The 23,034-nt window shown below is 43.9% G+C and overlaps 1 protein-coding gene across 1 annotated transcript in view; it reads right to left on the bottom strand.

Annotated features, from left to right (window-relative positions):
• Positions 1–551: 551 nt before the first annotated feature.
• GALM (galactose mutarotase) overlaps positions 552–23,034 on the bottom strand; it is a 60,010-nt gene continuing 37,527 nt past the window's right edge. The window contains 3 exon segments of the mRNA XM_006181056.3: positions 552–1,729; positions 2,510–2,684; positions 2,983–3,124. Of these exon segments, the coding sequence (XP_006181118.2) occupies positions 1,652–1,729; positions 2,510–2,684; positions 2,983–3,124 (395 nt within the window). The 3' untranslated portion in view covers positions 552–1,651.

Genomic DNA, 23,034 nt, shown 5'->3' with positions numbered 1-23,034 from the left:
TGTATCAGTGGCCAGGTTTAGGTTTAGTTCCAACCTGCAGCCGTATACTCACTTCCCAGATAATTAAAGTCTAATCCCTTTGCCTCACAGGTGAGAAAACTGAGGCCAAGAGAAATTGGATTGTTTGCCCATATAGAAGAGGCCAGGAGCAAAGTTAGTGCTCAGGGCTCCCAACTCTGTTATGGTGCAGTTTTTCATCATCTAGTTTTTATTGCTACTTCTGTCTTCCCCAGAGAGACTGTGATATCCCTAAGGAACATACTGCATCTTGGACATTACCTCTTGAATCCCTTAAAAGACCTAGCAGAGAACTGTGTACATAATAGGTAATGAGAAAAAACATGCTGGAATGAATTAAAAAATAAACACTATCTTTGGTTTACTGTTGCTAAGAGAGGGGAAGTACGCTTTTTAGGTAGTTTTCTAGCAATTTGATGGGGCTTATATTGGAATACATAGTACAGTCTAGAACACATCATATATACTTGGTCCATTTCTCAAAGGTCCATGACTGACAGATCTAAAGACGAGTAAAGAAACTGGGAATCTTCTGAAGGTGCAGATTTTGGTTTTATTTCAGCTGATTGTTAGTGTATAATAGTGTAAGACACATTTCTTTAAAAACCACCAACCCAAACCCATCACTGTTGATGCAGTTGTTCAGGAAAGGAAGGAGCCCCCTGCCTCAGTTACATAACACAACATCTGCTTCAGGTGCAATGTGCAGTCCTCAACTAAGGTCCTTTCTTCACAGTAACACAGCTAATGTCTCCAACGGCTTGCTTCCCATGCCTTGGCTGGGCTAGGCTTTCTCAGTTAACCCCAAAGGCAGAGACTCAAAATTACAGATTCTTTCTGGATATTTTGATCCTGCACTTTTAAGTCCTACCATGAGTAAGGCACACAGACAGTTAAATTCAGACTAATGCTTCTTATAAAAGTGAATCTTGGAAGAAAGGCTGGCTCTAACAGAGTAAAGGTCAGACCCCTCTTTGTCCATCAGTGACCCAAGTAATGCTCTGGAAGACTAAAGTGGAGGCAGAGAAGGGGACTTGAATTCACATGACCTGACCTCAAGTCCTGGCTAAAATTTTTCCTAGCTGGGAGCCTTTATAGGTGGGTCATTTAACCCTCTCTAAGTCCCAGCTGGCTCACTTCTCAGTCTACTGCCTTAATAAGGCAGAGATACCCCTCTACCAGCATGTTGCATGAGCTCAGTGACCTCTGAAACCTAAGTGCTGCACAGGGCAAGGTGGTTTGAGGTAGAGAAGGAGGGAAAGAAAAGGAATGAGAGTAGGATCAAAGGAAGGGTGAGAAGTAGAAAAGAAACAGGAAGGGTAGAGGGATGGAGCTAACAGAGCACAAGGAGCCTGGGTACCACTTCTAGGCTAGGGTCAGTGCTTAGATGATGACATTGGTGGTTGGGACCTCTTCACTACACAGAACAGAACTGGTCATTAGACCTGGCTTAGAGCCAGTCACTGGAAAAGAAAATCAATATTCAGACTGATGATCATGACAGCTACCATTTGTATGATTTTAATTCACCAGATCACATTTAGCGCCTCTAAATCTTCATCTCATCTCTGCATAGGAGACAGGCTGCTGGAGGGGGTCCCAGCCTGGCCCTGGAGCAGGTCTTCACACTTCCTTAAGCCACAGAAAACTTGAACCAAGTGGTGTGGTCATAGTCCTCACCAGGCTTCAGCAGCACAGGAGGGAAGTGGGGCTGTGAAGGGGAAAACAATACAGGATACACCTTGCCAACTTGGGTTGTACCCTTAACCGTTTAGGATGGCTTCTGAACTGGTCTCTAGACCAGCTCTGTGAACCAGTTGCCAGTGTAAGAACTATTTATTATTGGTTTGCAATGAGATAAGGAACTTGAGCCAGAATAAAAACCAACCACATCACTAAGTATGCTTTGTCACAGTGAAGACTTTCTTAATGAAAGAAGCAGTGTTGATTTACATTCTGGTGTAAACTGCAAGTGTCTTATGGGCTGGAGCTTTGAGAAGCATTACTCTAGCAATAACTAGAAAAGAAAGTTCAGAAGAAGCAAATAAAATATGGAGGATCATCTTAATCATGTGGCTGCATAAAATGAGTAGGTATTGACAGAAACATTAAATTGCAGAAAGACTTTGAAGGTATAAAATACAACATTTTTAGCGGGGAGGGTATATCTCAAGTGGGAGTGCACGCTTAGCATGCCTGAGGTCCTGGGTTCAATCCCCAGTATCTCCTCTAAGCATAAATAAATAAATAAACCTAATTACCTACCCCCTCCAAGAAAAAAATTAAATTAAAAAAAATTTTTTTAAATATATTTTTTTAAAAACGTGACTGCCATGTTAGTAACTTGACTGTTTCCTGTGCTTATCATGACTTGGAGAAAAGAATACACACAGACTTCTGAATCACACAGACCTGACTTGTGTCGTGACCTCTGTCATGTGGTGTGACCTTGGCTACAATACCATTTTGACAAACTGGCCTGTGGATTTACCTGATTGACTGCATCAGGCCAGTTCTGAGTCTCGAGGCAGAAACCGGAGTGCTTGGGATAGACCGCTCCACTCTTGCCCTTCAGCGTGCCGTCCAGGAAGTTGCCCGTGTAAAACTGCACCCCAGGCTGGGTGGTGTACACTTCCAGTACCCGCCCACTTCCAGCATGATGGACCCTGGAGATAAAGCCAAAGCACATATATATGTACAGGTTCAGAGTGGAAAAGCAGGCAAGGACACAGAAGTTGGGAGGCAGCTTTGAGACAGGAATCAGACCCAGTCACAGAGCAGGGACAAGGTGGGGGAAGGGGGGATACATTCATCTGAGGAATAGAAGCTTTGAAAAGACATGGGATGTGGTACTTGGTCCCCTGTAGTAACGTAAATGGCATGGATATAGCCAGAGGAAAAGCTCCTCAAACAGAAGTTGGTATCTCTTCTTCCTAAAAGAGGCAGCAAGTGAAAAGTACCTACCGTGCACAAAAATGCTTTTCTTTAGATCCCTTTAGACAGAAATTGTGGTCAAAGCCATTGATGTGGAACTCCTGCAGATGTTTTCCAAGCTCCACTGACTTCCTCAGGTCAAATGCAGTTCCTTGCACTGGAGCAACTTCTCCTGGTGGAAAGAGGCAGAAAAAAGAGTGATAAATGCCTAAATAAAATCTTTGTATCTTAAAGACCCACTAGTTCTACCCTCTCAGCCTTCAGTTCAATTCGTAAAGGTGATAGGAACCCACATTCTAAGGAGAATAAATTATTGGGTTTCCTTAGTTGTAAGATGCTATTGATTGCAAGATGCAGTAGCTGTAACAATCATTCAAGTGTGAAAACAGTACAAAAATCAAGGAAACGCATAATTTTCATTAAGGGATGAGTTGGATAAAGGGTTGTCCTAACCGTTGAGTCAATCACCCTGAAGACATTTCTTGCTTTAATGCTGAAATATCTCAGGGCTCATAACCAAGCTTGAGCACCTGGCACTGGCTAACCAGATGTTTAAAATGCCCCTGAGATTAGTGGTTCTCAAACCATTTGGGGCCATCAGTAGCCAAAGGGACACTGATAACCACTCTCCCCCAATCACTTCCCTGATCAGTCTGTAAACACTAAGCCTAGGAGGGGGCTGTTAATAATAACACTGGGACAAATGAGTTAACAGGGACAGTTTGGGGCAAACTAAGATATATGGCCACTCTACTATTAGCCAATTTTAGATTCAATCCTTTGAATGAAAGCTTTGTCTCTAGGAGTGATTCCTTGGAGGAGTTAAGAGTTGGCAAGCACTGCCCCCATCCTGTTTGTAAGCCAGATTCTTCAACCTGTAAGGGCAGTGTATTTGTCCTTATCAAGGTGGGACATTCTGAAGCCTCTTCACAATGATATGGGTGGGTGGCCAGTCCTGAGGGAGGACACTGCTGTGTGAGGACCCTCAGTTCTTAAAGGGCAAAGCATAGAAGGAACCTGGATAGGAGCCCCACCCTGGTGGTTATTATATAACCAATGATGCCCAATCAAGAACATCCCTTTGTGGTATTACAGAACTCAAGGGCATTGGGACCAGAAGAGTTCTCAGAGCTCACCTGGTCCAAACCACTCGTGTAACAGATGAGGAAACAAACCCACATACTTGATACATCAAACAACAACCTGTGATGTTGATACACTGTATGTCATTAACTTTGTGTGTGTGTGTGGAGGAGGGGAGGCAATTGGGTTTTATATATGTTTTTTTGATGGAGGTAATGAAGATTGAACCTAGGACTGGATGCTAAGCATGCACTCTACCACTTGAGCTATACCCTCCCCCCTGTATGTCATCAACTTAAGACACTCATTTTCATATTTTAAAATTTCTGAAATCATGTCATAGTTTAACTGGCAGGTGTTTTTTCCTTCATGGTATGTAAAATAAGGGTGAACTTCACAATTGATGGCATCTTAGAGTTGATAAAATACGTGGAAACAGTTTAGCACGTCTTCCGCTCTGCTAAAACCACTGAAATCAGGGCCTTGAGTGTGAAAAAGAGGAATCGGGATTATCTTGTAATTTCACTGGAGATCCAAAGGAGAGAGAGAATTTCTCAACAGACGTCCTCTAGACACATTTGCCAAAAGGCGTACAATAGGGGCTTTACATTCTTCTGAATACTGTGCCATTTGGCTTTACCAGCTTTCATTCTCCTCCTAACTTTCAGGTCTGTTCTTCCCTAGATGCTAGGCCGAACCATCTCAAACAGGGTACACTGGTATTTTGAACTTAGTTAAGAAAGCCTAGGAAAAGTGAGGAAGCTTCCTCCTGGTCAGAATATTCTTGGAATGTATCAGAGCTAGAGCAGTGGACTAGGAGCCATTCACTAAGTCACTCTTTTGGTTGATCAACACTTACTAAATACCTACTGTATGCCAGGCACTCTGATGAGCAGGGACACTACATAGGTAAATGAGACAGGGAACCTGCCTTCTTAAGCCACTTGTCTGGAGGAGGGAATGGACATAAAAGCAGCTCATAATCCTAAGAGTGTGAGGAGTGCTCTAGTAGAAGCACAGCTGTAAGAAAGAAGGCAGACAGTGGGACTGGGCTGGCTTAGATGTGGCAGACTAGGGAGATGTCATGGATGAAAGTGGTCAAGCTGAGGCCTGAGGTGAGATCGTATTAGGTTGAATGGGCGAAGAAGGTTGAATAATATTCGATGTGGAGGAAACAGCTTGAGTACAAGGTGGGGTGTGTGTGTGTGTGTGTGTAGTGGTGGTGTCAAATGCCTCAGATGAGGAAAGAGATTAAGTTAGATGGAGTCATGTCTTTGAGCCTAGGGTTTTTCATCAGTGTGACAAATAAGCTGATTATCACTGACTTTCAGCCTCCACCTCACTGCTGCCAAATTAATTATGTCAGAGGGAAGCTCAATACACACATAAACTAAATATACATATACAGTTGACCCTTGAACAATGTGGGTCTGAAATACATGGGTCCACCTATACACGGATTTTTTTCAATAATACTTAGCTACAGTAATGCACTGTCCTTGATTGGTTGAATCTGCAGATTTGGAGGGCTGACTATAAATCTATATAGATTTTCAACTGCATGGAGGTTTGGTGTCCCTTGTTCAAGGGTCAACTGTATACAATATAAAATACATAAATATAAAAGCCAGAGTGAAGCCAGTACAGGCTCTGAGCAGCAGAGCTGGCAAACCCTGGGAACAAATGACAGCAGAGGGGCACGCCACCCAACCCTCTAAAAGTATGACCCGCTTAGGAGTGAGAAGCCCCTGGTCCTTGGATCTTGCCCCAGACACGAAGAATCCCAGGCTCCTCTGCAGCAGGCAAAGCAATCTGGCCAATCTTTTTCGAGGGGGAAAGAAGAAAGGGACTCTGTTTCAGAGCCTTACACAATGATACAGTTTAGTCCCTTTAAGAGTTTTTGTATTGTCCCAGAACTGTATCATATATTTTAAAGGTAAGTACAAACATTAGGTATTTAACATACTCTTTTAGGGTGAGTTATTTTCCCTTTCATGTGGTCAGATGGAGATGTTTTAGGAACTTGGTTTTCGCTATTTTTAGAGGAGAGATACAGCATGCAAAGTGGGGCTGGACTCTTTGGAGGCTAAGGAAAATCAGGAACTTGTACCTTACCATTTAAAGAATTAAATGAGTAAAAGGAGAACTGACTTTTAGTCATTTAAAGCATTTGGTTCTGCTTCTGTGAGTTCCTGAATACTGAGAAGAAACATGAACCTCACGTCTTTGGGTGAAAGGAGGGTATCATCCTTTTCTTAACTCCGAGCTGCTGCTGAGAAATGTAGTCTTCCTTGGTGTGTGAGGACCGGGGTCTGAGTGCTCCCAGGGGAGCACCTGAGGGAGACATGGAGGGCTGGCCAAGACCTTCCTAGAGTCCGGCGTCTACTGTTTAACCAAGAGAATCCTTCTCTTTTACCAGAGTTACCTTTAGGAAAAATTAAGTAATGTTCTATTTGAAAACATCCTTTAAAAATCATCTATTTCCTTTACTTTGCTTCTGTTTTTCCAAAAAGGAATTCTTGAGTAGGTAATATTTGCACATGTAATCAATTTAAAAGGTAACAAATAGGAAAGTGCACAAAATAGAACTCTATAGTAAAAGAATTTCTCTCCTCTTTGTGCCCCACAGATCCAGTTCCCTTCAGCAGAAGCACCCACTGTTACGTGTTTCTCATGCCCCTGTCCAGCGATACTGCAAGGATATCCAAGCATGTAAGTGCACATCCATGTACACCCACAAATATGCAGCCTGTTTCCACCTTGATTTTTTCACTCAGTTTATCTTGGAGGTTGTTGCTAAATTTATTCCTAGATATTTCATTAGACCATTCCATATGCACTCATATTTTTCTCTATTTTTCTATGATAATCTATTAAAAGTTTCTTTTCAGGGGTCACATTTGCAAATTTACCTGTTTTCCCAGGAAATTATCCATTTCATCTATATCACCAGAGATAAGACTGGGAAATTTGACAAGTGAGCAGAAGGAGTGAATCAAGCTGACCAGAGAGAGTAGGAGCCCCAGGCGTCACAAAGTACCCATCGGAAGTGAGTTATTCATTTAAACTGACAATAATTTGCTCCATTTTGTGGTGTTCTGCAGCCATTCCTGGAGAGGTTGGTATACAAACTGTTTAGTTTTTGAGGTGTGTGTGATGAGAGGAGAGAAGGGTAAAACAGTTAAAGACAGTGGCAGGGGAATGATGATATTGAGAAGTCATGGATTGTAAGTCATGAAGATTTAAGTGATGTTAAGAGAGGACAGATGAACACAAGGAAAAAATAAGTACCTGGATTAACAGATTGGCGGCCTTCACAAGGCTGAAGAATTCCTGGCAAGACAGGAAGATGTGATCTAAAAATTGTATCTGCAAAATCATGATTTTTGGAAGGGGTGCAGGGACTTGGAGATGGAATCATGGGCACATGGGCTGAAGTGCAGCTAAGAAAGGTCAGAGTTGATGGGCAGGGCGCTGGGTGAGCAGCTTATCTGCATCTGGGAGTCACTAAGCTCAATGACATGGACTGCAAGAGACAAAGAAGACATGGATCAGGTGCTAAAGTCTCTGGTGAACAAGGGAAAGTGACAGAAGAGGAAGGGTAGGGGAATAACTGTTGGAAGCAGCAATGGCTAACAAGAAGGACCATTCTTCTCCCATCGGGCCCTGAGCTGTGGGAGAGTGAGAGGCACACAATTGCCTGGGGTCTCCACTCAGGCCAGGGGTTGCAGGAACTACTAGGGGAGCATTTGAGGACATGGATGAGTCTGCCGGTCACTTAGTGGAAGTTCTTGGTGGTGGAGTGTAGGGGTTGGGAAGGAGGGAAGGAGTAAAGTTTTGGTTAATGAGGGGATGTATAAATAGGCTTTTATTTTTTTAAACAGCACTAACATTGCTGATTAGTAAATATTTCTAGGACAATATTGTTTGTGTTATATTTTGTAAAACTGCCTGAGGTTTTCTTCATCTTAGATATGGTCATTTTTTGGTGAACTTTCATTGTGAATTGCATCTTTTATCATTACAAGTTGTCTTCCTTTATGTAATTTAATGCTTTCTTCCTGAAATCAGCCTTTACTGAGGTTCGGAGTGAGACCCCCTGCTATTTTGTTTTCACATGCTTGGTTTGCTTTTGAATTCTCATATTTTCAACCTTTCTGAGTTACCTGGTTTGCATATAGCATTCTCTTGGGTTTTACTTTGTGATTTAACCTGAGAGATTGTTTAATAGGGACATTGTATGGCATTAATATGACATATGTATATTATAAGCATTTTTAGTTTGTCATATTTTATGGTATGCTTTCTGTGTTTATGAATTCTAGTGGCTTCTAAAAATATCTTTAACAATATGGTCTATGTTTGTGTGTGTGTGTGTTCTGATAATTTAGAAAGTCTGTCCTTTTGTTTTAGTGCTTACATCTAAATACAAGTAACTGCAATATAATATACTTAATCCTCTGTTTCTTAGCCAAAGTCTGCTAAACTTCTCTTCCCTCCTCTTCTCCCCTTTGCTTCGTGAGTTGGGTTTCTGATACCCTCAAATGTAATTCTAATGAAGGCTCTTTGGTTTCCCGGTAGATGGCGCTAGAGACACAATGTAAAGAGCTTGCTTTATAAACATCCACCTTGTCCGAGTTCAGAGTCAGTCCTCTAAACCCTGAGCGGTTCTGCACGATAGCTGAACTTTTGGGATCTCTGAAGCCAAATCCTGGATGCTTCTGGGCCCACTTGGGTGCTACTGTCCGGTAAAGTCTGGGTGATCAACCACCTCCCACACTGACTTTAAAAAGACAACAGTGTTTTCTTATGAAACAGTGAGATTGGGAAAAAGAAGCAGCTGCTGTCTTGGGCCCAAGAAGATTTTAATCTCACCAACCCACATTCTGAGTGGTGACTTATGTTATGCTTTCTCCCTCAACTTAATATGGTGTTCACAACATTTAGTTCTTCCTTAAAGCTATTTGACTCTAAGTCTAACCCTTATGACAGTTCTAATGGGATTGCCCAGGTCAGTCAAGACTACTTACTTCTCTTGACTTTAATGAAAAAAAAAAGTCATGGAACTTTCATGAAGGAAGGATGTAGGGCATATTTCATGTCTGTTTACCTGATACTGAGCAATCTCAGTCAAATCAACAATGTTTACTTTAGCTTTTCTCTCTGAAAAATGAAGCTGCATTTATTTGCTGCCCTACACATTACATGGAAATATCTGATAAATGATATACTTGAACAATTTCAGGAGGATGTCTTAAACAAAAGGGGTAAATTTCAGGAAAAGATACAACACAAAGCAGAGTATATAGGGAGGGTAAGACTACAAGAATGGCAGGGAAACTCTGGCTTAAAAATGAGAAACTTGGGATAATCCTAAAATGAGACTTTTGCTAAATGAGAAGAAAAAGAGAATGTTCCAATCTATCTTTTCCAGCCTCATGCCCTAACACACTTCCTCGTGTGCCTGATGTTCCAGGATATGGGAAATGTGGAATTTGTCTGCCAGATTCACCATGTCTTTGGGCCCTTTCTCCTAACTGGAATGACCGTTCTGTGCCCCTCCCCCCACCACACTCTGGCAAAGTCCGCTGGCTCATTTAAGAATGCTTATTCTCTAATGCCCTTTCCTCTGTGAAGGACTGTAATTGCCACAGCTACAACTAATCCCCTGTTCTACTTTGTTTATCACATTTAGAACATACTTCCCCCAAAACATTCATCACATTAAGGCATGATTATAGGATTGCATTAAGCTAACTATCTATAAGGAATTTGAGCCCTTGAAGGGTAAGGATTGTGTCCTGTTGACTTTTGTACCCTCTAAGCATTAAGCATTAAGCATTAAGCATTAAGAGCCTTTACTTGATTAAAAAACTGATGAATGAATGAAGTAGAGGCAGAAAAAAACAGGGGCAACTATGAATGTTGTAGCATCCTGTGGAATTACCTCATCCAGTTCCCTTGCTCTGCAGATGGTGAGGTTGGGACCCAGACAGCTAAAGGGACTTGCCCGAAGTGACACATCTCCACAATGTCAAAGTCTCCAGGCCCCTACTCAGACACTTTCCACCTTGCCCTGGAGTGACTTGGTTGCAGCCCCTCCCAACCTCAACCCTCAAGTATTCTTGATTTTTCTAAGAATTTGGAAAACAAACGTGCAGTTCTTTTAATTTTGGTTTATCTGCATATGTGAGTTTGTGCTTTGGTGCTCAGAATAGAAGGAGATGTCAAAATAGCTCTCTCAGCAGCTCTGAGTGAACAGAAAGTGAAGCGGAAATGGAAAGGGTGCCTTCAGAGAGGATGTCACGTCACCAGATTTCAGTTTTGAAGTCACCAGAAAGCTGTGGTGTTGGCAGAGAGAAGCTGTTTTCTGAAGAGGATTTCTTATTCTCCTGTGTAAAGCTGGCTGGGTATGCGCTGAGGTCTGAGCAGCAAAGCCTGGCAGATGGTAGGTTCAGACCCAAAGATGCGGGGTTACAGCGCTGGGACAGGCAGGTGGCTTAAGGCTGTATTTCTCTTTCCCCATTTCAGGGGAAGTCTGACTGCAGGAACCACTAAGGACCCACTTGAGGTTACTGTCATGAATTTTGGGTGAGACCAATAGCTGTGTGGTGGCAGCTGTAGAGGGTGTGTGTGGAGGGGTAGGATTAATCAGGGTTGTTAGGAGAATACAAAGGAAAAGGAGAGGGGCAAGGGAGCTGAGAGCATATGGAAAGAGGTGATTCTAATGATGGACTTCTGATCTAAGTGAGGGAGGAGGTGAACAGTAAAAGGGTGGTAGGATCAAGTGAATACAGGTTCTTGTGGCATGGAAGAATTACTGAGGCTGAAACAGACTCCTTAAATAGTGATCACAGAAGGCTGCAGTAAGAGGTAATGATGAAGTCAAGGGTATGATCCAAAGACCATAGGAGTGAGTAGCTGAGAAGGTTGGAGGACAACAAGATCATTGGAAGAGGGGATGTAAGAAGCTGCGAGGTCAGGGGTAGTATCAATATAGAAAATGAAATAAGAATTATGACAAGAGCGGTGTTGGAGTGACAGTGAGCCAGGAATGAGGTCAAATCTATAGATGACCTCAACAAAGAGATCTCCTGTGAGTGTCACTCTGGGAACTACAGCTGCCTGGTCCTTGCAGGAAGATGATGTAGACCTGAGTATTAGAAACAGGACTCAATGAAACATTCCAGATCTCTGGCACAAGGCCTTAAATCTTCCTCTATTTGCATTCCTGACAGAGTTATAATTACCTGCCCTCTGGAAGTGAAGGAAAAACTCACTGCCTTCATGAGGTCCATTCGTCTTGATTCATGTCTCTCATCTCACATGATGGATTCTTACACGGACTTGTCCTTTCCCCCATGACTGCTCACGGCCGACTGCATTTTTCAAAGAAAATGTCCATACTAGGATGTATCCCAACCCACAGGCTCTACTTACAACGCGACGTTGATATTCCTTCACTAAGAGGTAGAGTCTTTGTTCCCTCCCTTAAGCCTGGATGGGCCTTTGCAACTGCCTCAACCAATAGTAAGTGGCATTTGTGATGCTATGTGATCTCTAAGGGCCAGGTTATAAGCACAGAGTGGCTTTGGCTTGGCTTGTTCTTGCTCTCTTTCTCTCTCTCAGGACACGTGTTCTTGGACCCAGCCGCCATGTAGTAAGAAGCTCAAGCCACATCAAAGGGCCATGTATGGGATGTTCTGGCTGAAAGCCCCCAACCGATAGCCAGTAGCAGCTGCCAGACACGCAAGTGAATGAGCCTTCTGGTGATCCCAGCCCTTGCTCTAATCTTCCAATAGAGGCCCTAGACAATATATGCTGGTATGCAGGTCAAGACAAGTTACGTGCACTCTAAATCCTCACCACAGAAACAATGAGCGATAATAAACGAGGGGCCAGAGTAATTTATTATATAGCAATAGGTAACTAGTATACTGCCTTGGAATGCTTTCACTTCTTGGCACTTGACAGGTCTTGACAGGAGGTGAATGTGCCCTTCCCCCGCCCCCCTACCCCCCGTTTTTTTAACTTAGTCAAAATAGCCTTTAGATGCTTCTACCATAAGACCATGAATCCTTGCAAATACTTTTGGATGGGGAAAAAACAAATAGAAATTTGTTAGCTTACTTACTTTTGAGTATCTTCTATGTACCAGGCATTAAACTGACCTCAGGGAATCTAGACTTTGATGAGACTGACCAAAAAATAAAAACTTACAGGAGAGTGTGACAAATGGCAGTGAGAGGTGGCATTCAAAGAACTCTGATGGAGCAGGGAGAAGTAGCACCTGATGCAACCTGGGGGGTCTGGAAGGGTTTCCCAGAGGTGGTGACAGGAGGCTAATCTTGAAATGTAAGTTAGGACTGGCTCACTGGATAAGGCACTGGACAGGACAAGCACAGGAATGAACTGCTGTCACCCATGAATGACAAGAGTGGTCATATGAGTATCACTTCGGTAGCTACAGCTGCCTCATTCTTGCATGAAGATGATGTAGACCTGATTATTGGAAATAAGATGCTCTAACATTCCAGAGCTCTGTCACAAGGCACTAAATCTCACAGGAATGGACTCTCATCACCCATATTTGGGGCGTGGGCAAAACATATTGCTATTACACATAACCTATGAGCTCCTAGCTCTAATTTTTGGGGCAAAAGACTTATGAAACACAGTGGAAGGTAAATTAGTCCTTGTGAACTCCTGATCAAACACTGACTACAGTGAAATGGTTTTTTGTGTAACATCTGGACATGAACACCCTCCTCATGAGAAAATTCACCTGTGGTGATGTAATTCCCGGCATCTGAAACAGCTCTTCTTCCTGCCTGGTGGCCCTAGTGCATGACTCTCTCAGAAGGTGAACAGACGGCCACTGTCAGAGTCACTGAATCTTCATATTTACTCATTTTTAGCCTCTTCTTTCCTGGCAGGCCCTCTTTCTACCTCATCTTCGCACAACTCAGTAATACAAGTGCTAGAAGAAAACCACAGTCTCTGCAGACAGTCCCCAGCACAGGTTAAGTCCTGTTTATAACAACAAAAATCATTCTGGGAAAAGAGAAGAGAGGAAAAGAAAAGCTGGCATAGACTTTCCAGAAGAATTTGGTGGGGGAGGTGGGGGGAGGGAGGAAGAAGTTTTCTCTTATAATTTTTCTCCCTTAAAGAAGAAATAATTTTTAAAATGTTGAGTATGTTATTTGAAAATTATTTTTTATATCTGTCCTATATGCCGATTTATAAATCTATGTAAGATGTCTTAGGATTTAGACAGACTTACTAACTGACCTTCTATAAGTTTCTATGCCTCTATAAGATTAAATTTCCCTATTTATAAAATGGAGCTAATATTGGTGTCTACCTAATACAGTGACTGCGATGTTTAATTGAGAGAATGCTATGAAGGAGGTCCTGTCTCTAGGCCAGCACCTGGCACATAGTTAGTGTTCTCTTTCACACACACACACACACACACACACAATGTGCCTAGAACCCCTGAAGTCCAGCCATGCATGCCTGGTTACAAATCTGTGATGAACAAACTGGTGAGTATATTCTGCCTGTACCACCACTTGTGACAAAAGAAGTTGCCCTCTCGTGACCCGATATTGAAATGCATATTTGGGATGTTGCAGTCACATAACCTGAGGTGTTTAGTCAAGAAATGCAGACGGAGAGCCTCCTGGCAGGTACCTCCTCTAGCAATGCAGCAAAGGCTTTGCATAATACGTCAGGGCCTCCTTCTGGACGGTTTACGATTCCTCCATATACTTGCAACATGGACAACAAACTAACATGTGAAAGGGCACAGAAGCTTGTCTTAATCTGAGCAAATCGTCAGCTTTCAGAAACTGCAGGAAAATGAAGTATGAGAGAAAGTGGAGATTGCCCCTAATGGCAGCTCGGAAAATGGGGCTGATAAGGCAAACTGTCCCCTTTTTTCACAGGAGACACCAGGATTCATCGCCACCAATTACTGTTACCAGCGTCCCAGGAGCATCCTGCTCACCCACTGGGCAGTCAAACTCAATAGACATTAGAATGGATTTTAGAGTCCGGCAGGCCTGGATTTAAATCCTGGCATTCTTTGCTGTGAAAATTTGTGGTCATTGAGCTTCTCTAAATCTTGATTTATTCATCTGTAAATTGAGGGTAACAAGAGTGTCTACCTCATAGAATTACGAAAATTCAACGAGATAAGGCATGTAAAGTGCTCTGACCCAGCAAGCAGGAAGTCCTTAGTGATAACAGCTGTTATTATGCACAGTAGTGAGGGCAGTAACAGGTCCAAGTCTTGATTCCACCAATTACTTAGCTGTTTAACTTTGTGCAGGTTACTTGACTTCTCTAAGCATCCATTTTCTTCAAATATTTTAAACTGTAGTTCTGTGAGCTAATGCATGTATGTGCTTAGCTCAGTGCCTGGTTCGTATTAAACATTCAGTAAATGGTGGCAATGTTGGTAATGCTGGTGGTAATAGTAAGAGTTAATACTTACAAAGCTCTTAACTAAATGCCAGGAACTGTTCTAAGCACTTTACACATATTACCTCATTTAATCTTCACAACTAATTAGGTAGGTCCAGTTATTATCTCCACTTTACATGAGGCCTGCAGAGGTAAAGATCCCAGAGCTGGTGAGGATTTAAACCTAAGCAGTCAGTCCATGCCCTTAACTACTGTGTTTTCCTGATGATGATGTGTCAAAGTCAGCCCTTTTAAACAGCTATTCAAGGTCATACCAAGGCCTCACTTCACTGAGGTCAGACGTACTTCACACTTATGCCTGGGGCTCCATTACCTCCTCCTACTATCAGTTTCCATGACACCCTGGGGGACCCACTGCCCAAGAGCAGGTGCATTGCTAAGGCCAGATGTTACTGTATGAGGACCAAGACCCCCTTCCCCAAACCCTCCAGGATCCACTGGGCTTGGTCTGCCAGTGGCTACTAATGACTCTTGTGTGAGAGGGACAGCCCTTCTGTCTGACCACACAGAGATAGTGTTCTGGGTTTGTCTGATAATATCAAAAGGGGAACACATTGGGGCAGATGAATTTTCCCACATGCTGGCTTCGCTGCTTCACAGCAGCCTGGGCAGGCTCCACCGACAAGGGTGTGATTAGGGAGCCCAGGCTCACAGGAGACCCATGGCCTCCTACTCTCCTCCAAGAGTCACAAGGCTCCCACAGTCATGGTTCACAGGGAGCCAAGAAGAGCAGCAGGGACAGGTCGGTGACATCTTGATGCTGTGAAAAGTACAGTAATTGAACAAAAATAGCCAAATTACATTGATGGCCCAGGGTCAGAGACCAGAACCAGTAAAGGAGAGAGGGGAGAAATCAGTCTAGACTTTCTGGTCAATTGACACAGTGGCAGTGCCAAGAAATGGCTTTATGTGGGGTATTTAGCCCCTCTGATCTCCATCAGTTGTCCCCCTTCTCACAAATCACTCCAAATAAATGTACAGTCTAAGTTTCAAGGCACACCACAATCTCCCTTCTACTGGGAAAGCTGCCCCAAGCTCCTCCTACACAGAAATGTTCGCCCCACCGCAACTGCTCAGTTTCCTATCGTTTGGTCTGAGCATAGAAGGCCTGTGTTTGTACTTAGTGGAGTAGGAGGCAGGGAGCCTTGAAATGCAGGCCGGGCCTTCTCAATCTCACTAACCGCAGGATGTGGTCGTTATCCTCTCTGGGATGTGTGCTCTGCAGACCCTGAGTTTTATTTGGTATCTGCATCTGGTCCTGCCCACAAGATCAATTTCACATGCTACGCATTTAGGAGCTGTTCTGTCCTGGGAAGAATTCTGGAATGGAGATGTGAAACGAAGGAGAAAGCATGCTTGCCAGGAACCAAACACAGATGCATTCAAATACAAATCATTCCTGGCCACCCCCTTGGCTTCTTGGACTGGGTCACAAGGCTGATGGCTCATGGAGCTCAGGGAGATGAAGCATCTGGGCTTCAGTGAGCAGAATCTGTAGGCGGTTGCCAAAGGCCTCTGATCTGTGGCTGATCTAGACAGAGAAGGTATTCTCAAACCAAGCAGGCAGATACACTTTGGATGACAGAAACAGGAAGACAAAAGACAGTGCAAAGTGGGGGTAAAGCACTGATGACAAGATGAAATGTATGAATAATGGTAACAGATAAGGTCTTGCACTTGTGTCTGAAAAAAACTCCCCCAGAGGACACTGCCTAGGTTTAGACTGTAACTCTAACCTGAGGCACAAAAAATCCTTTTGAGATTCTATTTCCTCACTTGTAAAACTGGGACACTACGGTCTCTCCTGCATGAAGTTGTCATGAGGATTAAGACAGTTAACACAAGGAATGTGCTTAGTACAGTGATGGTGACAGTGGTCGTGATGGAGATCGCTAACACTCAGATGGTTCTTCATACAGTGCTCCAACACCTAGGCAGTCTGGTTCCAGAGCCTATGTTCTTAACCACCATGTCATGTTAACTCTCATAAACGTGAAGTCTAATTACAATTATTACCAACTAAAGAGGAGACGTAGCTGAGCCACAGCATGTGTGAAAATGACTTTAAGGATGTGGTTGGCAGTAAGTTCCATTAAGAGTCACATAAAGACTGCAGTGAGGTGGTGACAGTTCGGTTACTGTTTGCAGCTCAGGAATCAGAGGATGAGCTGGGGATGTTCTGCCTCAAGAAGAAATGACTGGGAGGCGGGGGGGGTGTGACATGACAGCTGTCTTCTAAGGCCAGAAGCCTGCTCTGTAGGAACCCAAGGCCCAGTACTAAGCCAAGGGTGTCAGTTCTAGCTAGACAGATTTCAGCTCAGTATCAGGAAGGCCTTTCTGATGTGCTGACCCAGGATGGGCAGTGAGCACCCTGTACCAAGGCGGGCGAAGCCCATGGTTCTGATGTTCAAATACTCAATAGGAAGATGGTGGTTGGAGAAGGTTCTTTCCAACTGTAACATTCCAGGGCTGGATGTCCAATGGCCCACAGAATAAACACAATGAAGCAGGTTGTTCCCTTCAGGGACACACTTGTGGTATCTGGTTGGTTCTTTCCTCTCTTTTTAAAATCAATTTTTCAGCTTATCTTACCTGGGGAGGTCACTGACTGAGAGCAGCTCTTTACAGAATGACCTATAAGGAATGGCTTTTGATAAGAGAGACCCAGAGTCAGAAGTGTGAAATGTTGGAGCGGGGAGCAGACAGGACCATGGGCACAGGCACCACCTGGGGCTTGTTAGAACCGTGGACCCAAGGGCTCCACCTCACACCAACTGAGTCAGAATCTGCGTAGTAACAAGTCTCCCAAGTGATCTGTGTGCACATTAAAGGTGAAAGGTACTGATGTGGAGACCATCTAAGGGAGACCTAGGCTCACATGGGCTGTGCATTCATCTCAGTAAAGGAAAAGGGTGGGAGGATGCTGGGGCAATAGGAAGAGCGCCATGGTGCTGGAATCTGATCTCCATGGCGACAGCCCAGCTGTGCTTCCACCCCAGATGCTCCAATTATGTCTGTTTCTTTAGTCAGGTTCAGAACAGTCAGTCAAATCTGCACAAGGAAGCCAGCAGTAATGGGGCTCGTGGGCACAGGTAGTCATCTGACACCTAATTAAGCCATCTTGGTTAATCACCTCTACAATGCCTGTTATTATTTTAGGAAACAGCATAAAGAGAATGATAATTAGAAGTTAACACCCAGGGTGGGAATTTTGACTTCATTCCAGTGATTGCCAAGTTAAGCACCTTAGGATTTCTTTTTTAAGGTAACATTTCTATAAATTTTCATAGATCACACAACCTGAAAGCTTGTCTCTGCTGCAGTTTTTTCCCTTTCCTTTGCCGATACTTTGAGTTTGCAGATTTATTCTACTGTTGTTGTTGTTGTTTCTTTCCACTGAGCACTTTTTGATTTTATTTTGACTTGCAGTGGGGGAGGGCACTGCTTCTGGATATTACATGCCATCTGAAGCATAAATTGCTAAACACCGTTACGTGATGTTTTCAGGTGAGAAGGCAATTTTATACTTCACAGTTGGGCCTGTTGAGGCATTTTCATACAGAGAATTTTTCCATCCTAGACTCCTATCAAGATGTCTGGGAATTTGCCGCCAGTGGAAGGTTTCCCCACTGTCTGCAGCCTCCTGGCCTTCTTGCAGGGCATTCCCACTCGACCTGCTCTCCTCCTGAGTACCGCCATGTTCCCCTGGGCTTCCAGGGCCTCCCGCCATGGTGTCCATCAGGTCCCTCACATTCTTTGTTACCTGCCTGGGCCCACTGTCTATGACCTGAGCCACTTGGTAAGTAATACCCTTACTGACCTGCCTTAGACCCTAACCTCTCCTCTTGCCCCTCCTTCCAGATGATCCAGGGATCATCCTACAATCCACCTTCTCTGCTCCTGACTCCGTACTGCTGAGAGAAACTGGAGAAAACCCCCAGAAGCATCCACTGAGGCCACCACAGATTCACAGTCTCAGTCCTCCCCTGGATTCTCAGCACCTTTTGACAAGCGTTTTACCTGTCTTCAGTCAGCTCCACTCCCACTAAAAAAACTCTTCCTTGGCTCTGTGTCTCCACTCACGGAGGTGTCCTCTTCTTCCTTTCAGAGCTTTTTGAAAGCAGATTCAACACCAGTGGCTTCCTTAGCTCACTTAAGTAGCTTTTACACGTTCAGGTTCCCTACCCCATGCTAGAGCAATGAATGGGAATCTCTAGGGTGGGCCCAGGGTTCCATATTCAAAAGCTGCCTTACCTGAGGACCACTACACTCCCTGACTCTCTCACCTCACTTCCAGTTACTCCTCCAACTGTCACAGTCTGGCTTCTATCCTAACCCTCTGTGAAATGGGTCAGCAGTGAGAGCCATTACAGCGCAGGCGCCCTTCCCAGGTCTCCCCAGCTGGACCTCTCTGCAATACTGATGCTGTTGGTCACTCTAAGATTTCTGGACATCTTTTCTCCTCCTTCTTCCTCTAACCACCTTCCTCCACACCTTTAGTGTGAGCCCTTCTTGCACCTTAAATATGAATGATAGTTACCTCTGGTTCCCCTACGTTTAGCCCTCAGATCACTGCTCTTCTCAGTCTACAGTTCCTCCCTGGGAAATCCACATAGCTTAAACTACAAAGCACATGCTGATTGATACTCCTGCTCTCACTTCTCTCCTAACATCGTACCCATCCATCCAACTGCTTGCTGGACATCCCCACCTGGATGCCCCAACTGACCCTCAAATATCCCTGAGACCAGATCCATAGTTTTCCCAGATGACCCGTCCTTCACCTCACCCCTATGCTAGCTCCACCTCCTTCATTCGCTCTACTTAATATCTCCATTTCTCCTGCCCAGGAGCTGCCCTGGAAACCTAAGAGTCATCCTAAAGCCTTCCTGCTTCCTCATCTACTACATTCAGGTCAGGCCTCCTGATTTTTACCTCTTAAATATTATAAGACCACATTTCTTCCATCTGACCTCTCGCTTAGGTCCTCTATTCTTGCTTGGACTACTAAAATAGATTCATCATCAGTCTCTGTCTCCAGTCAAGCCCCACCCCCAACAGTTGCTTGGTGGTATTTGTAAAATGCCAGTCTTGCTAGGTCAATCTACTGGCTTAAAATGCTTCAAAGCCTTCCACGATTTGAAGGTAAAATCCCGGCTGCTTAGGATGGCACAGAATGCCCATGATGACTACACTCAGCTACAAGGCTGGGACCAGGGTAAAGCGAGGACCTAGGGTGCAAAATTTGAGGAGACACTCACCCTGAGGATCTGATCCTGCATTTGCACAACCCTGAACATGAGTCCTGCCTTAAATTTTGCACCCTAGGTGCTGCACCTCTTTTGCCCACCCTAGCCTCCACTGTGCCCAACTGTCTGTAGCTTTTGGCTTAACAGCCCAGCCCTACATTCTGTGTTTTGGTGCTCTTACTCTCCTTTTTGCTAGATCCTTACAGACACTAAGAAGCTTCTTGAAGCTCATGGTGATCTCAAGAAAGCCTCTTCCTGCCCTTGCCTCTATGCTCCCTTAGTCCCATGGGCATTAGCTCCACCACTGCCCTGACTACATTAGATTCTCTACTCCCTGTCGAATCATTTTTCTATGGCCAGTGCCCCAGGCAGCATGTAGCAATCAGTAGACATTCCACAAATGTTAGCTGAATTGAATGCAGGTCTGCTCTGGGAACTTTGCTTGAGGCTTAGGCCCACAGTGCAAAGCCCACAGTTACTTCTCAGCCTCTTCAGAATAGGGTGCCCTCTAAGGATTGCTGTGCACGAGATATGAACTAAAGCCAGCCCCCATCCAGACCTGGGGCGAGGGAGGGATGGTGTTGAACCATCAGCTCTCCAAGGGCAGCAGTCAGAGTTCTAGCAAGTAACTTTCCTTCTGACAAATTTACTTGATGTTAGTCTGACACTTTCACAGGAATTACATGATGCCTAGCCAAATGCTAATTTCTGAGCTTTCTTCCTGCCAAATTTCCACCATGCTGGCTCATGTTTGCCAATCTCATAGCAGTGATGTTTTCTAGCAGGGAACATGAGTAGCTTTGGGAGTTATTCTGGAGCCTCATCAAAAGCTATTCTTGGGACCAATTTTATAGAGATAAATTCAGTAATGCATCCCCCTGGAGGGTATGATTGCTATCAAGAGAGTTTTTTGGAGTTTCGGTATTGAACTTCCTTGAACACTGTCTAGGAGGGACCTACCATAGAACAAATAGCTCTAGAGTAAACAACAGTCTATAAGATCCAATATCACCAGTTTTACTTTTTTAGTATTATTCAAGCACTTACTTAACTGTAGCCTGGTTTCTCTGAGAGCGGGACCTGTGCTATGAACATGGCTGTGTGTTCTCCAAGCAGCCTGGGCATATCTATTTTGCTCAGCATTGCTTCCCAGGGCTGCAGTGTACCTGGCACATAGTAGGTACTTGATATCAGCTAGTGATGGAAAATGGGAAAAGAAACTTGAGGGACAGACTCGGACCTGGAAGGGCTTGTCTCCAGAACTGCACAGCTGAGGGTAACAGCCAGAACACCATGCTCTGAGCTTCTACTTACAGTGTGGCCCCAGCATGCCTGCTTGCTCCCATACTCCATGGACTGATGGCCATGGAATCCTGACTATACAAGGGCTAGTGAGTATTGGAAGACATTTCCATTCATCTGATTAAGCAAAAACAAAAGCTGGCCGTCCAACCTAGAGTCTTGGCTGCTGTAGCTCCTCCAAGTAAGACCTTGGGGAAGTTACTCTTCTTGGTGTGTCATCTTTCTCTTCTAGCTAGCCTTCTAGCTCCCTTCGGGGAATTTAATGGTGATGAATTAGCCAAAAAAAAAAGAAAAGAAAAAATTTTAAACCACCCTAAATATTACAAAGAGGAAAATATACCATTGCTAGTCTCAAAAATGATGACTATCTTTATGAATAATACATAACAGGGTAACCATAAACTATCGTTACCTTGAGAGAGAAAAAAAAAGACCAGAAGACCCCTCTGTGGACCAAGGTGATGTGACCAACTCGCACAGTGTGAAATGCTCATGAATCCCTTGGAGTTCTTTTATCATCTTTCCAGACATACAAGTATGGACCCTGGTTAAGAATATCTGGGGTAGAGGTTCTGTGTGGTCTTTGAATCACAGTTAGAAACTGACAGGACCTCGGAGTTCAGTTAATACAACTGTCATCTAACAAGATTTTACAGTAGGTTAGAAGGCCCAGAGGGTTTTCATGGCTGACCTGAGCGCATGACTGATGAGCAGGAGAAGTGAGACCTGTATCCAGTTTTGCTGAATTCCAGTTATCACACAGTATTGCTTTAATACACCACGTTTAGAACAAATGTAAGGAGAGAAGAATGGAGAGAGACTGATAAGAGGTAGGGGAAAAGAAGGAGTAGCTGTTCATAGCACGTGCAGATTGGCTACTACTGGGTTTCATTTTTCTGTTTAGCATAGATTGGTTTTCTAGCTTCAAGCCAAAGAGAGCAATCCTGAAGTTCCCCTTTAGCTCCCTACTTTGGATCTGTAATGGAGAGGAAGATAAGGAACACAGATGCTCTAAACAGCTTGTTATTATGAAAATCCCAGAGCAACGAAGAATCCATTGTTTCCAGAAAGTGGGGGAAAGATTTCTAAGGAGAAAGTATGAGCCTTGAAGACAGTAGGGGTTTATGCAGCAAGGAAGGGGTACTGGGTCGTCCCTGTGGGTGGGAGGAGGGCACTGTAATAGGGTGGGGTAATGAGTAAGGCATGCTGGGGGGGGGGTCTGGGAGGCAGCTGGTGTCTAGCCAGGGAGCCATCTAAAAGTTTTTTTTTTTTAATTTAAACTGGAGAGTATCAAAATAAGATTTGCATTTTAGAAAGATGCCTTTAGTAACCAGATGGGAGGATAGATCTAAAGAGATTTTCTTTCCCCAGCTAGAGAGCTGTTGTCCAGATTCATTTGTTCATTTACTGATCCCAGTTTATGAATCTCATAATATAAGCCAGGCAGTGATCTAAACAAGAAAAGACAGCCTACTCTAGGACAGTGACAATGGAGATGGAGCCATATACACAATAATATCTACCGAGGAGACAGATTGGAGAAATACTTAGGAGCTAAAAGTCAGCAAGACTTGATGACTAACAATACAGGAGTGGGGAGTGGAGAGATTAAAAAGGAAAAAGGAAGCACATTGATGGATGGTTGAAACTAATATTATGTCTAGAGGATTTTCAGGGAATACTCTGTATGATACCATAATGATGGATACATGTCATACATTTGTCCAAACCCACAGAATATACCATACCAAGAGTGAACCCTAATGTACATTATGAACTTTGAGTGATAATGGCAATGTCAATGCAGATTCATCAATTGTAACAAACGCACCACCGTGGTGGGGGATGTTGATAAGGGGTAGGCTGTGCATGTGTGGGACTGGGGGGTATATGGTAAATCTCTGTACCTTCTGCTCCATTTTGTGGTGAACCTAAAACTCCTCTAAAATAAATTAAG

The sequence above is a fragment of the Camelus ferus genome, chromosome 15 (assembly GCF_009834535.1).
Source record: "Camelus ferus isolate YT-003-E chromosome 15, BCGSAC_Cfer_1.0, whole genome shotgun sequence".
Classification (NCBI taxonomy): domain Eukaryota; kingdom Metazoa; phylum Chordata; class Mammalia; order Artiodactyla; family Camelidae; genus Camelus; species Camelus ferus.
This window is presented reverse-complemented; position numbering and strand designations above follow the sequence as displayed.